The sequence below is a fragment of the Nerophis ophidion genome, linkage group LG11, assembly GCF_033978795.1.
Source record: "Nerophis ophidion isolate RoL-2023_Sa linkage group LG11, RoL_Noph_v1.0, whole genome shotgun sequence".
NCBI lineage: Eukaryota > Metazoa > Chordata > Actinopteri > Syngnathiformes > Syngnathidae > Nerophis > Nerophis ophidion.
The window spans coordinates 45165419-45179477 of NC_084621.1; the positions used below are offsets into that span (position 1 = coordinate 45165419).

At 41.7% G+C, this 14059-nt stretch overlaps 1 protein-coding gene across 6 annotated transcripts in view; it reads right to left on the reverse strand.

Annotated features, from left to right (window-relative positions):
- The window catches only part of tcea3 (transcription elongation factor A (SII), 3), a 32978-nt gene that overhangs the window by 12519 nt on the left and 6400 nt on the right, over nucleotides 1-14059 (reverse strand). The window contains exons 5-14 of one of the 6 annotated variants that reach the window (XM_061916098.1): nucleotides 13528-13914; nucleotides 13342-13455; nucleotides 13104-13190; nucleotides 12954-13022; nucleotides 8568-8675; nucleotides 8429-8491; nucleotides 6337-6396; nucleotides 5968-6033; nucleotides 5816-5875; nucleotides 5657-5731 (exon numbers count right to left, since the gene is read on the reverse strand). In XM_061916098.1, coding sequence (XP_061772082.1) covers nucleotides 5657-5731; nucleotides 5816-5875; nucleotides 5968-6033; nucleotides 6337-6396; nucleotides 8429-8491; nucleotides 8568-8675; nucleotides 12954-13022; nucleotides 13104-13190; nucleotides 13342-13455; nucleotides 13528-13914 — 1089 coding nt within the window. The remainder of the gene's footprint in view (nucleotides 1-5656; nucleotides 5732-5815; nucleotides 5876-5967; nucleotides 6034-6336; nucleotides 6397-8428; nucleotides 8492-8567; nucleotides 8676-12953; nucleotides 13023-13103; nucleotides 13191-13341; nucleotides 13456-13527; nucleotides 13915-14059) is intronic. The other 5 variants (XM_061916099.1, XM_061916100.1, XM_061916101.1 and 2 more) reach the window with 5 other exon arrangements.

Genomic DNA, 14059 nt, shown 5'->3' on the forward strand with positions numbered 1-14059 from the left:
AGGTAGTGGGGGGCACTGGAGCCTATCTCATTTACAAGCATTATGTACTCAAAGCACATTTACAAAATTTAAATGCTTTGACCTAAAATACTGTGGGTGACATTTTTATCGCCAGGAAAGATGAGGTCACCTACCTAGGTTCCATTCTAGAGGCTAATATTTCATGTGATGAAATGGAAACCAACGTAATCGAAAAGGTCAACCAAAGAATGAGATTTCTCTACAGAATCTCCTCTCTGGTCAACAAAAGCACCTTGAAGATTCTAGCGGGAACTCTCGTTCAACCCTTTTTTGATTACGCTTGCACCTCCTGGTACCCCAGCACCTCCAAAACCCTCAAATCTAGACTCCAAACATCCCAGAACAAGCTAGTCATGTTACTTTTAGACCTCCACCACTTCTCCAAAGTGGGCTGGCTCAGGGTGGAAGACAGAGTCAAACAACTTGCACTGAGCCTAGTCTATGAAATCCGCTACACCTCCCTGATACCGAAGTACAGGTCAAACTACTTCAATGACCGCCATAACCAAAAAGCCAGGGGGAGCTCCACAAACCACGTTAAACCCAGATTCCGATCTAACAAAGGTCTTAACTTATTCTCCTTTTATGCCACATCAATGTGGAATGCACTCCCAACAGATGTAAAAGTAAGTGCATCTCTATCATCCCTCAAAACCGCACAAAAACAACAACTCCTGGCAACCTCAACCCTTTACTAACACCCTCCCCCCTCCACATCCCATCTCCCCGGATTGTAAATAACCAAATGTAAATAATCAAAAGTATTTCTAATGTATGTACTTTTTCTTATGTTTTCTGAACTCACTATGTTCTCTGCTCGCTGTACATATCCTACCAAGTCAGACCTACACTGTCTTAATGTCCATTTCTCTGATTATGTAATTGTTGATGACTGAAGTGCTGATATAAACCAAACCCTCCTCATCCCACCCTCCGGATTGTAAATAATGTAAATAATTCAATGTATATACTCTGATGATTAACTTGTGTGATGACTGTATTATGCTGATAGTATATATTTGTACCCTGAATTGATTAACGTGGACCCCGACTTAAACAAGTTGAAAAACTTATTCGAGTGTTAACATTTAGTCGTCAATTGTACGGAAAATGTACTGAACTGTGCAATCTACTGATAAACGTTTCAATCAATCAATCAATACTCTTCACAATTGTCAAAATATGTATTACGCCATTAAATGTGAGGATGTTTGATTTAATTAACAAACATTTATACAATTTTATTTTACACAAAAATTGGTGGTAAAATAAGTGTAAAAGGTTAAGAAATAAAACCCAAAATAAAAACAATTGAAACAGAAAAAATGAATTTTATTATTTTTAATATTGCTCTTGTTATTTAAATGTATTTGTATTGCTATTATTATTACTATTTTAGTCTTTGTGGTTTATTTGTTACAATCCATCCACCCATTTTCTACCGCTTGTCCCTTTGCTGGAGCCAATGGACGGACAACATTCACACTCACATTCACACACTAGGGCCAATTTAATGTTGCCAATCAACCTATCCCCAGGTGCATGTTCTTGGAGGTGGGAGGAAGCCGGAGTACCCGGAGGGAACCCACGCAGTCACGGGGAGAACATGCAAACTCCACACAGAAAGAATCCGAGCCTGGGATTGAACTCAGGACTACTCAGGACCTTCGTATTGTGAGGTACATGCACTAACCCCTGGTCCACCATGCTGCCTATTTGTTATTAAAAGTTTATATCCATTTAAAGGCCTACTGAAACCCACTACTACCGACCACGCAGTCTGATAGTCTATATATCAATGATGATATATTAACATTGGAACACATGCCAATACGGCCTTTTTAGTTTACTAAATTGCAATTTTAAATTTTGCGCGAAGTGTCCTGTTGAAAACGTCGCGGTATGATGACCTGTATGATGACGCGTGCGTTTGACGTCTCGGGTTGTAGCGGACATTTTTTTCCAGCCCGATCCAAACTATGAGTAGTCTGCTTTAATCGCATAATTACACAGTATTCTGGACATCTGTGTTGCTGAATATTTTGCAATTTGTTCAATTAATAATGGAGACGTCAAAGTAGAAAGATGGAGAAGGGAAGCGGTGTATTGCGGCTGCTTTTAGCCACACAAACACAGCCGGTGTTTCCTTGTTTAAAATTCCCGAAGGTGAAGCCTTACTATGGAACAGAGCGGTCAAGCGAACATGGTTCCCGACTACATGTCAATTAACAGGTTTCGGTGAGAAACTTGTGGTAATAAGTCGGCTCTTGCCGTAGTTATGAGCGGAGCTTGCGTCCTCCTGCAGCTGCTGCGGACTATTACCTCATCCCACCGGAGACACTGGCGGTCACCACACCCGTGGCCACACCCCCTCTGACTTTCAGGTACCATATAATCTCACTAAAACACTAGTAACACAATAAGCAGATAAGGGATTTTCCAGATTATCCTAGTAAATGTGTGTAATAACATCTGAATCGCTCCCACTGTCCTTGCCTTTTCTTTTTTTTTTTACTTTTTTTTTTCTAGTCCTTCACTCTTACTATCGTCATCCACGAATCTTTCATCATCGCTCAAATTAATGGGGAAATTGTCGCTTTCTTGGTCCGAATCGCTCTAGCTGCTGGTGGCTATGACTGTAAACAATGTGAGGATGTGAGGAGGCCTCACACCGGTGACGTCAGCCAAACATCGTCTGCTACTTCCAGTAAAGGCGAGGCTTTTTTATTAGCAACCAAAAGTTGCAAACTTTATCGTCGATGTTCTCTACTAAATCTTTTCAGCATAAATATGGCAATATCGCAAAATGATCAAGTATGACACATAGAATGGACCTGCTATCCCCGTTTAAATAAGAAAATCTCATTTCAGTAGGCCTTTAAAATTGAGTTTTGGTGTCACAATAAATAGTGATATTCTTAAATGAATACCTGTAATTAATCGTTATTACAATATAAATCAAAATAAATATATGTCCAGAGTCGGGACCCAGGATGGACCGCTCGCCTGTGTATCGGTTGGGGACATCTCTACGCTGCTGATCCGAATCCGCTTAGGATGGTTTCCTTTGGACGGGACTCTTGCTGCTGTCTTGGATCCGCTTTGAACTGAACTCTCGCGGCTGTGTTGGAGCCACTATGGATTGAACTTTGACAGTATCATGTTAGACCCGCTCGACATCCATTGCTTTCGGTCCCCTGCAAGGTTCTCATAGTCATCATTGTCACTGGCGTCCCACTGTGTGTGAGCTCTCCTTGCCCTTATGTGGGTTCTTCCGAGGATGTCGTACTCGTAGTGGTTTGTGCAGTCCTTTGAGACATTTGTGATTTAGGGCTATATAAATAAACATTGATTGATGATTGATTGATTGATTATCATTTTTGTCATAATTGTGCAAACCATCGCATATAAAGATGTATAAACAGGTCATATGCAAAGAAAAAAAAAATTAATCTGGCAGATTCCAAGTGAGGAAACACCAACATGACATGACAACATGACAAATGTCTGTCAAACATTTGCAGCACTTTTAAAAATGCTACTTTTTCAATGGTATTGAAGGTCAGCATGTCTTTGGCGATGTATTTAATTACACTTACTATGAGCGCGAACTATTTTGCACTGTTTTGTTTGCACTCAGCTCGTACACCAAACGCGGAGAGTGTGTGGACTGTTGGTTGGTTGTGTTTTAAGTGAGTGGGCAGGTTTCTTTTTGGCAAACTGACTCCTCTGTGTTGATAGGCTCATCTCATTCGAAAGGTTTGAATTGAAATATTCCCACACTGGTGTGGTGGCATTTGGTTTTGTGATCATTTTGTCCATGTTAGCAGCTCTGTGCTAACTTGTTGCACTGTGTGATGCTACCGGCCCAGCGGTCCGGCCTTCAGGCGAAAAGCGTCAAAGACACTTAATGAGGACAAAATAATGCACCTCCATCTTTTCGTTCTGCTATGGTACAAACACGCGTACAAACGACCTGGATTGTCTACTGCAGACCCAGAGTCATTTATTTTTCATTGGTCCCAATGATTTAGGCCGTACCACCTTAGTACAACTGAGTACTAACTATTCCGTGTCCGCTAGTGAAACAACCCTTGCGGAGAATGTCTAGTGAAAAACAGGCAGCTGCGGATCAGCAGCTGCAGCAGAGTCTGACAGCCAGCGTCGCTCAGCCTAAAAATAGCATTTGGGCTGCTCGGACTGTAATGGTGAAGAAAAAAAATTGGACTAGCCGAATGTGCATGGACTAGACATTTGAACGTACAAACTATCAAGGACGCATACCCCTTGCCACGTATTCAGGACACCCTATATACTCTATCCACAGCTAAATATTTTAGTACACTGGATTTAACATTGGGGTACTGGCAGTTGGAAATAACCCTGGGGTCGCGCAAGACCGCTGTTTTTTGCACTAGAAAGGAGTTACTTGAGTGAGGCTGTTTGGGCTCTCCAATGCTATCTTACAGAGGTTAATGGTAAATGGTTGTACTTGTATAGCGCTTTTCTACCACTTTTTAAGGAGGCCAAAGCGCTTTGACAGTATTTCCACATTCACCCATTCACACACACATTTACACACTGATGGCGGAAGCTGCCGTGCAAGGCGCTAACCAGGCACCAATCAGGAGCAAGGGTGAAGTGTCTTGCCCAAGGACACAACGGACGTGACTAGGATGGTAGAAGGTGGGGATTGAACCAGTAACCCTCAGATTGCTGGTACGGCCACTCTCCCAACTTCGCCACGCCATGGTCCTGTGGGTGAACTCTTACCTGACCTGGAGGCGGGAGCAAGATAGGAAACAGAAGAAGTGGGTGGCAATAGAGAGAGATGCATGAGTGTGTGTAACAAATGAGTAGGAATTGTTACTGTAAAAGTGACTTTTGTGCCTGAAACTGTCGTGTTGGACAATGAAAACAAAGCCAGTATACTGCAAGGAAAAGTGCCGTCGTCCCATGAAACAAGTCCGTAAACTCGTTGAGTTGGTTACCGACCCATCGAGCCATCAGGTCGTCTCCTTCTACGGTTTCGGGTTTGAAGGTACCGCCCAACAAAAAATAAAAAGATATCAGTTCCTATGTTCTCTGTGAAATGAATGCACACAGAAAAATGACAAACTGCTTTAAATAGCACACTTTGTTATGAATGTGCTTTAAAGTTAAAAGTAGCAATGATTGTCACACACACACTCGGTGTGTGAGATTATCCTCTGCATTTGACCAATCACCCTCACCCCCTGGGAGGTGAGGGGAGCAGTGAGTAGGAGCGTTGGCCGTGCCCACGAATACCTTTTTGGGTGATTAAACCCCCAATTCCAACCCTTGATGCTGAGTGCCAAGCAGGGAGGTAACGGGTGCCATTTTTATAGTCTTTGGTATGACTTGGCCGGGGTTTGAACTCACCATCTACCAATCTCAGGGCGGACAGTCCAACCACTAGGCAATTATCAATGGAATAAATCATATCCCCATCAACTGCATTGTTAGCCGCCTCATACTAGCCTTTTATCACTCTTTAGAACGTACATACGGGTTGTAGATGAATGGTAAAATTCCCCCACCAGTTTTTTTTTAAGGCAAGGATTCTGATACTTTTTATAGCCAAGTATCACTTTCAACAGAAGAAAGAATGTACCTTTCACTGTGGTCAGTAAAAGGCTTCCTCTGCGGCGGTGCAGGCTGAGGGGCCTTTGAGCCATGAGACGCTCTCCTGTCACATCCAGCCAACAGCACCTCCATGATTTTAGTTGAAAGAGGACAGTGACACTTGTTGACAAACGAACGCTTCATGTACCTTTCAGCTGTTAGCTTCTTTGCAGGAGGGGAGCTGCTCTGCTTCGAATCCGATTCCTGCCTGAGTAGTGAGAAGCTTGAGTGAACATGTCAACATCCATAGCTGAAATTGCTGTTTAAATGATTCAATGAGGAGGTGCAGGCCAGTTGTACCTGTCAGGTTTAACATCAGTCGAATGTTTCACTGGTTGGACCAATTTGGAGTCACAGGAGTTCTTCCTGAAAGAACAAGAGAAGCAAGAAACATTGTTTGAAATGACTGACCTGTGACCTCATAATTGCTCTACTGGATCCATTGATAACAGTAAATGTTGCAGGCACTGCATCTCCAACTGCATATTTCCTCCAATGTTCACTCGTTGTAGGTGTTTTAATGCTTAATACTCGTTTTCTGTAAAACCCATTTAAATTGCCTTGTCAAATTGTGCTCTATAAATAAAATTGTCCTGCCTACTCATGAATCAAGACTATTTTTTGCAAAGTTGTGGCTTACTGCCAATATCACACTCCTGAATGTCCAACCTTTCTTTATTGGCTTCCACCAACTGCTTTTTAGCCATTTTGCTGTCCAGACTATCTTTCCTGCAAGAAAAGAACAGAGAAATTTTTATTTTAACTGTGTAGTTCTCAAAAATTTACAATAAACCTGTTTGAGCTGAAATAAAAACGGAACAAGGTAGTGAAAAAAGCAATTACAAAATAGTGTGGAAATCCCTAAAAAAAAATACAATCAAACAAAAATGTAGGTCAGAAGGATTAACATTAAATGTGTTCATATTTATGATATGGATTAATTTCACAAGACCCAGGTTAGCTCAATGGATAAGACTCCTGCCTCTCTGCATTATGATTGTAGCTGAGATAGGCACCAGCGCCCCCCGTGACCCCAAAGGGAATAAGCGGTAGAAAATTGATGGATGGATTAATTTCACTCAAGGTAAAAAATAAAATGCCGAAATTTGTGAACGACTCCACGTACCTTTTTGAAAGATAATGGAGGTAACACGGAGTTACTTCCATAAATATCTATAAAATACCACTAGGTTGAAGTATATATCTGCAATCACGTTCATAATGCCTGTGAATGTATTCTCAGGGCTCTCCGAGGTAGTCTGCAGCATGAACTGATAAACTCTGCTTCTCTAGAGGCTAAATTTCTTTTAAATGATGTGTACTTTTTGGGGAATTTTGTCCATCATTTCACAATCCTTACTTGTCTTTCTCATTTTTGTGCATCTGAATAGTGAAAAAATGCTAGCAAGAGGCAGCTAACAATGTAAATTGGCATTTACTAAACTAACTAAGTTATAAAATAGTCTTTAAAAATACTTAAAATACCTCCAACAATGCTCCATTTACATGCCGTGACCTGCATGTTAACCAAGGAACTACTTAAAGATAGCTAAGATAGCTACTGAGCCTCTGAATTTGTAAAAAATAACGTTAAATATTATATCATGCTTCGTTCTTGTATAGTTTAGATTTTGGCCATAAACCGAGAAGTTAGTCAACTTTGAAATTTAATTTAGATGCGAAGACATTGCTAGGAAGACACGACGAGATGCTTGTTTCATCCCAGCAATTTTAACTGAGTACTGAGGATTATGATGACTTTATTATTAGACAGGGAGCACAAGTTTAGCGCTGAAAGACATAAACATCCTATCAGTTCGCATCCCAACTGTTTTATAATGTTCGTAGTGTGTATTTCTTGTTTGGCACTTAGCAATACTGCTACATGATGCGTAGTGTTTCACTAAAGTTGGATCTGCTTATCATTTAGCTTCTAAAACTTGGAGCTCATCCTACGTATATTCAGTCTCAAAAAGTGCATCATCATTTCTCTCAAATTAGTCACTGTTGGCTCACACAAAGTCTGTCATGATTAGGAGTTGATTTTTGTTGATGGAAACAGCGTCTGTTGCTGTGTGCTCTGCGAAATCAATGCTACCATAAAATAAGTTCCAACATAGCTTGAAATAACCAAACAACTATAAATATTACATCATGAATGAATGGGCCTGTTACTCCATTACATACAAACTTATGGCAAGTATATAAAACGTTGGATTTTCCCTATTTCCTGCATTGTTAACCACCTCTTGCTAGTATTTTTTATAATGCACAGAACAGTGTTTTTTCTCACATAGAGATTATGAATCAGAGGCAAAATTCCCCCAAAAAGTTGAGTTCTCTTTAAGACAACGTAAATTGATTAACTCCATGCCCTGAGAGCACCTTTTGTTGCCCTTTCCTGGTCAAAGGTAGTTTGACTTTATTGTAGTTGTATTATGTTTTACTGTACAGTTGTTGACTTCTGTTTATACTTGCATGACAGTTAGGGATGTTGGTTAAAAAGTTGTGTATATAGTTATTTAAGGCTTTATGATGGCAAGTTTTATTGTGGTAACTCACTTCAAAAGGAACCAACGTCCACCGTCAACCTGCATCACCCAATTTTGTTCACTTTCATTAAACAATTCATTTACAATAAATATGAAATTATAATATGAATTAGTCAACTATCCTAAACATTTTTACATGCTTTCTATGCCTCTGTATAAAACAACTGAGCCTCCAGGGTGTCTTCCAAAAAAAGTCCCAGTTTCCACACCTGTCTTTCCTCACATGGTCTGACGCCTTCTGCGAGGGCAGTGTAGAATCCAAGGAGTTCTTCCTGTGTTGACAAAAACATCACAAAGCTTCAAAATAGTCCGTCAGACCCTCCAGAGCGGTAATGATCCAAATCCCACCTCCCCTTTTTCCCGTCCAGCTGCAAGGGGCGCTTAGGAAGGGGCGGAGGTGGGTGGAGATGAAGAGGGAGAGGAGGCAGAGGAGCATTGGGGTCTGGAGGCTCTTTTCTAGAAGGACAAGACACCATGAGTAAGAAATCAATGATGTCATCAAATCATTGAGTTGCTATTACCAGGGCCAGCTCCTGGCATCAACACTCTATGTGGTTGTCTAGGGCCACAACTTTTAGAGGTATTTAGGCTCTGACCACGTTCAAGTCAATTTAGATGCACACTGTTGATATTTTCAATAACATTTGAAGTCTTAGATAGTTCAATTAGATTTGCAAATTATAAAAACAAACATATTAAATGGGACCCATGTTGATTTTCAAATTTACATTTAAAACACTTCTTTGTGGTCTAGATCAGTGTTTATTAACCATAGGGCCGTGAGCGCCCCCTGCAGAGTCACCCAAAATACCTGTTTCTCAGCTGTGATCTGTATGGGTAGCATAAATAATAATAACATTTTCCTCCACTCGTGGCCGTAATGACAATCTCAAACAAACAAAAGAAATTTGGCGCTGAAGTCATAGAGACGTTTCTTAAGCGCAAAAAGTATGACCAAAAATGTGAGTGTATTTGCATTAGCAATTTAATTTTATCAACAGTGTATCTCAGATATATAGATTTTATTTTAGTTAGAATTTTTTTTTTGGAGCACTGCATAATTGCGTGTATATTTTTGTATCCGTTTTTATAAGTACCTTCCCTTGCAGTATATTCGTATGTTTTTAAAACTGTACATGGACTGGCCCCTCATTATATCTCGGACCTCATCCAAATTTACAATCCTGCGCGCGCTCTGAGGTCCGAGAGCCAGCTCCAGCTCGTGGTGCCCAAGACCAGACTTAAAACTAAGGGAGACAGAGCCTTCTCTGTGGTCGGCCCTAAGCTCTGGAACACTCTACCCCTCCATATTTGAACTGCTCCCACAGTGGAGTGTTTTATTCTCTGGCTTTTAACACTACGTGAGTTGTGTGGTCCTCTGTTGCCCTCTGTGTTTTAAAATTTTGATTTCTATTTACTGTTTTAATTGGTTTCACCCTTAAAATCGTTTTAATCATATTTATTTTATATTATTTTTATATTGGTTTTATATGTATTTATATTTTTGTGTTTATTCAGTCATTGGTGGAACTCAAGATACTATTTGAATGTTTTTTTTAATATTGTTGTGAAGCACTTTGGAAACATTTTGTTGTTTAAATGTGCTATATAAATAAAGTGGATTGGATTGGATGTATTGGATTACAATTCATGTTTGTAATCAGCCTGACCTAAGCCTTGATAATAATCTGTGTGATTAACACATGGTTTCATATCATTGACAAGGTTTATCCTGTTAATGTTATGATCCGGGAAACGGATTGGGAAATCATGTTTCGTTTCGTTTTTGACTCCCTTAGTTTCCGAGCACCCCTGGCTTTGTGTTTTGGTTGCCATGGGTGCAGACTGGTTTCACCTGCCTCTGATTAGTGTTCTGCACGCTCACCGGCTGCCGGGCACTAATCAGAGAGCTACTTCTTGACGTTCTGCTCCACATTCAGTCTGGTTTCCTTGCTAACTGTAAGCAACAGGTACATTGGATGATTTCTTGTTTCCTTGCGGATGATTCCTGTGCTAAGATTTTACCTTAGCTCCCTGTGCGAGCGGCACGCGTCTCTTTTGTTCGTTTCCTGTATTTTTGTATGATTTATGACAATAAATCATTGTCCTACCTGCATACTGCCTCCGGAGTTTCCGTCTGCATCCTGGGAGAGCGACCCACGCATAAACATGTGACCCAATCGTGACAGTTAAACTGTAAGTAGGTCAGATATACTTGTTGAATACAAATAAAGAGTAAGATGAATAATTCAGTGTTAATATTGAAGTGGTCATCAAGATGTTAGATTGAATCGAACAAATTAAACCATGCCCCACACTCAAAGTATCAGAATTTCTTTTTGAAAATGTACACTCTTTAAATGTATATCTTGAAGTCATCACCGCTATATTTTGTCCTGACCCAGTCGAAAAATTAACTGGATAAACATTATGTAGATGGACCTGGTCACAACATTAGGTACACCTCCACACTCTCCGATGGATTCAGAGAGTGCATAAAAAGTAGCTGCTTTTAGCAGCATTTACTTGTATGTCACTGCACGTCGCATGTCAGTGTTATTGGTCTCATGCCACGCTTAGATGAAAGTCACACTTTATCCAACCCTTTTGGCTGACAGCTTGACTTAATGTCCAAATAAAAACATCCGCCTCCAACGTAACCAGACTGCAAAAACCCTGCGAACATAGGCATCCATAACCGCGTGCAAGCTCACGGAAAAATGCGTAAACCTTATGATTTGAGTAAAGTGCAAACCAAACTTTTCTTCCCTTATGGTACCTATTTTAGATGGATGTGGAAAAGTATTGTGTAGTTTATACACAGGAGCTCTCAAACAAAGCAGATATATCTGGAGTCCCGATAAGCCCCATGGTGAAATCAAACCATGGAAGCATGATGGAGGTATTTACAAAACAATCTTGCTCAAAACGCACCGTTTGGAATTTGAGACGTTTTTTCCATCGTAACATCAGAAAAAATATCTCATATATGGTAGAAGTTTATGCAAAGAGCTTTGTGCGAGTACCCCAATTTCATTTAGTTGTAGTCCAAAGTTGTGGTCAAAAGTGAATTATATGTATGTAGCGTTTTTTTCTGTAGGGCATGGGTGTCAAAATTTAGCCCGCCATGTAATTTCATTTGGCCCTTGAGGCAATATCAAATAAACATTAGAGCTGGCCCGCCGGTATTATACAGTGGCTCTGCCGCTGTAACACCGCATTCACCGCTAATATTCATACTTGCCAACCCTCCCGATTTTCCTGGGAGACTTCCGAAGTTCAGTGCCCCTCCCGAAAATCTCCCTGGGCAACCATTCTCCCGAATATCTCCCGATTTCCACCTGGACAACAATATTGGGGGCCGTGCCTTAAAGGCACTGCCTTTAACGTTCTCTAAAACCTGTCGTCACGTCCGCTTATCCTCCATACAGACAGCTTCATAAAGTAAGCGGCTTATACACACTCATAAGTGAATGAAATGCATACTTGGTCAACAGCCATACAGGTGACACTTGAAGGTGGCCGTATAAATAAATGGGTTGTACTTGTATAGCGCTTTTCTACCTTCAAGGTACTCAAAGCGCTTTGACACTACTTCCACATTCACACACACATTCACACACTGATGGAGGGAGCTGCCATGCAAGGCGCCAACCAGCACCCATCAGGAGCAAGGGTGAAGTGTCTTGCTCAGGACACAACGGACATGACGAGGTTGGTACTAGGTGGGATTTGAACCAGGGACCCTCGGGTTGCGCACGGCCACTCTCCCACTGCGCCACGCCGTATAAACAACTTTAACACTGTCACAAATATGTGCCACACTGTGAACCCACACCAAACAAGAATGACAGACACATTTCGGGAGAACATCCGTACCGTAACACAACAGAACAAATACCCAGAATCCCTTGCAGCACTAACTCTTCCAGGACACTACAATACACGCTACCACCTAAAAGGTTAATTTGTTCAACCTTGGCCCGCGACTTTGTTCAGTTTTAAATTTTGGCCCACACTGTATTTGAGTTTGACACCCCTGTTGTAGAGAATCCAAGCGCTTTATATAGTAAGACCCATGATCTACATTTAAGCTACATTCAAACCAGAGTGGGTGGCACTGAGAGTGAAGTAAAGTGTCTTGCCCAAAGATACAATGGCAGTGACTTTAAGCGGATGCTAGAATCAAACCCGGAGTCATCAAGTTGCTGGCATGACCGCTCTAGCAACTGAGCCACGCCACCCAATATCCAATCCTTTTTTTCTATCCTCTTGTTGTGGGGCAGACTGGCTCGTACGTGCACATGCATGTCAAAATCCTACGCTATTACCATTTCTCATAAAAAGTAGCATGTAGTTCTAACTTCTGTCTGTCAGTAGACTTGTTATGGAAGCGCTAAAAACTACAACTTGGCTGACGGGGTGGAGATGCAGATGAGGATGAAGGGGATTTGGCCCTGGCAAGGGGATTCTGAAAAGACGGTTAGAAAGTGGATTGAATTTGGTCTGTAAAACAAAATCTATGCACCACCATTACATGTTATGTGGACCACAAGGAGGTATTTTAAATTTAAAAAATCATAAATGACCCCTTTAACACAAGTATGAAACATTGTAACAACTTTTATAAGTCAGAAAAGAAGTGATTTATCCTAGGTCCCTTTTTAAAGACCGAAATGGGACCAGAAAATAAGTCTTGTCAAGGGCCACAAAAAGCCAAGAGTGGGTGCTAACCTTGGCGGTGGAAGAAGAAAGTTCAACGAATGAGAATCCTTGGGAACATTTGAGTCTTTTGGGATTTTCCTACGGTGAATGAAATCAACATAAGCACCATGAAAATATGGATTCCATGCGTTGGCGTTTATGTGAACGCTCCTGCCTGACCTCTTCTTCTTAGAGTCCACTGAAGGCCGCCTAGCCTTGGGGGAGGTACGCCTTGGAGCGTGAGAGTGTCCAAGCGAAGGGTCTTTCCTGAACAAATGTCACACACGAGACGGCCTCACATGAGTTCTCCCGTGATACAACATGCATGCGGCTCAGGCTGACGACACACACCTGAGCGAAGCATCACCGCAAGCAGCATGCACGGCGTTCACCATGCACGGCACGCCACTGCGCTGACCTCTCTTTCTGCACGTCCACAGGGGGCCGCTTGACGGGGAGTGGAGGCCGAGCGGGTCGTGGAGGTGAGGGGAAGCGGGTGGGATAGAGAACGCTGCTATCAAGAACTCCTCTCCTGAAATGAAGAGTTCACCCTCAGGCCGGGCTGGTTCTAATAGAGCTAAGTTCTACTTGGGTCACGTCTCACCTTTCAAATAACGGTCTTTGAATTATTGCAGACGTCCCCCTGCAGGGGTCACTAAGGTGTCGATTTGTTGTGCTTGTTAACCTCTCTTGTTTGCTCTCCTCTTTGGGTTTCATGGCATGGATTTTTTTGGGTTCCTCGTGTTTTTTCGCTTCTTCCACGGTGCCCCTCAGATGGTCTTGAACTTGCTTATTTCTCTTCTCATGTTGGGCTTCATCTGCTGCTCTTGACTTTTTGCTTCCGTCTTTAACCATTTGCTTTGTGTGTGCCTCCTTCTGAAGCTCAGGCAGGTCGTCTTCATGCCCCTTTTTGTGTTTTTGCTCGTTGTGTTTTTCTTTCCCCTCTTTAAAGGAGGATTTTGTGTCGGAGTCTGCATCCGATCTCCTGTGACTAACATAAGAAACAAAGGATATTTTGTTTCTACGATATAGGAAGAATTCATAAGGCCCCATTCCTGGGTAGATCTTGCGTGAGACGATATAGAAGGGTCAATAATTTTGCAATGCAGTCTGCTGAAAACGATCGAAAGCGCCAC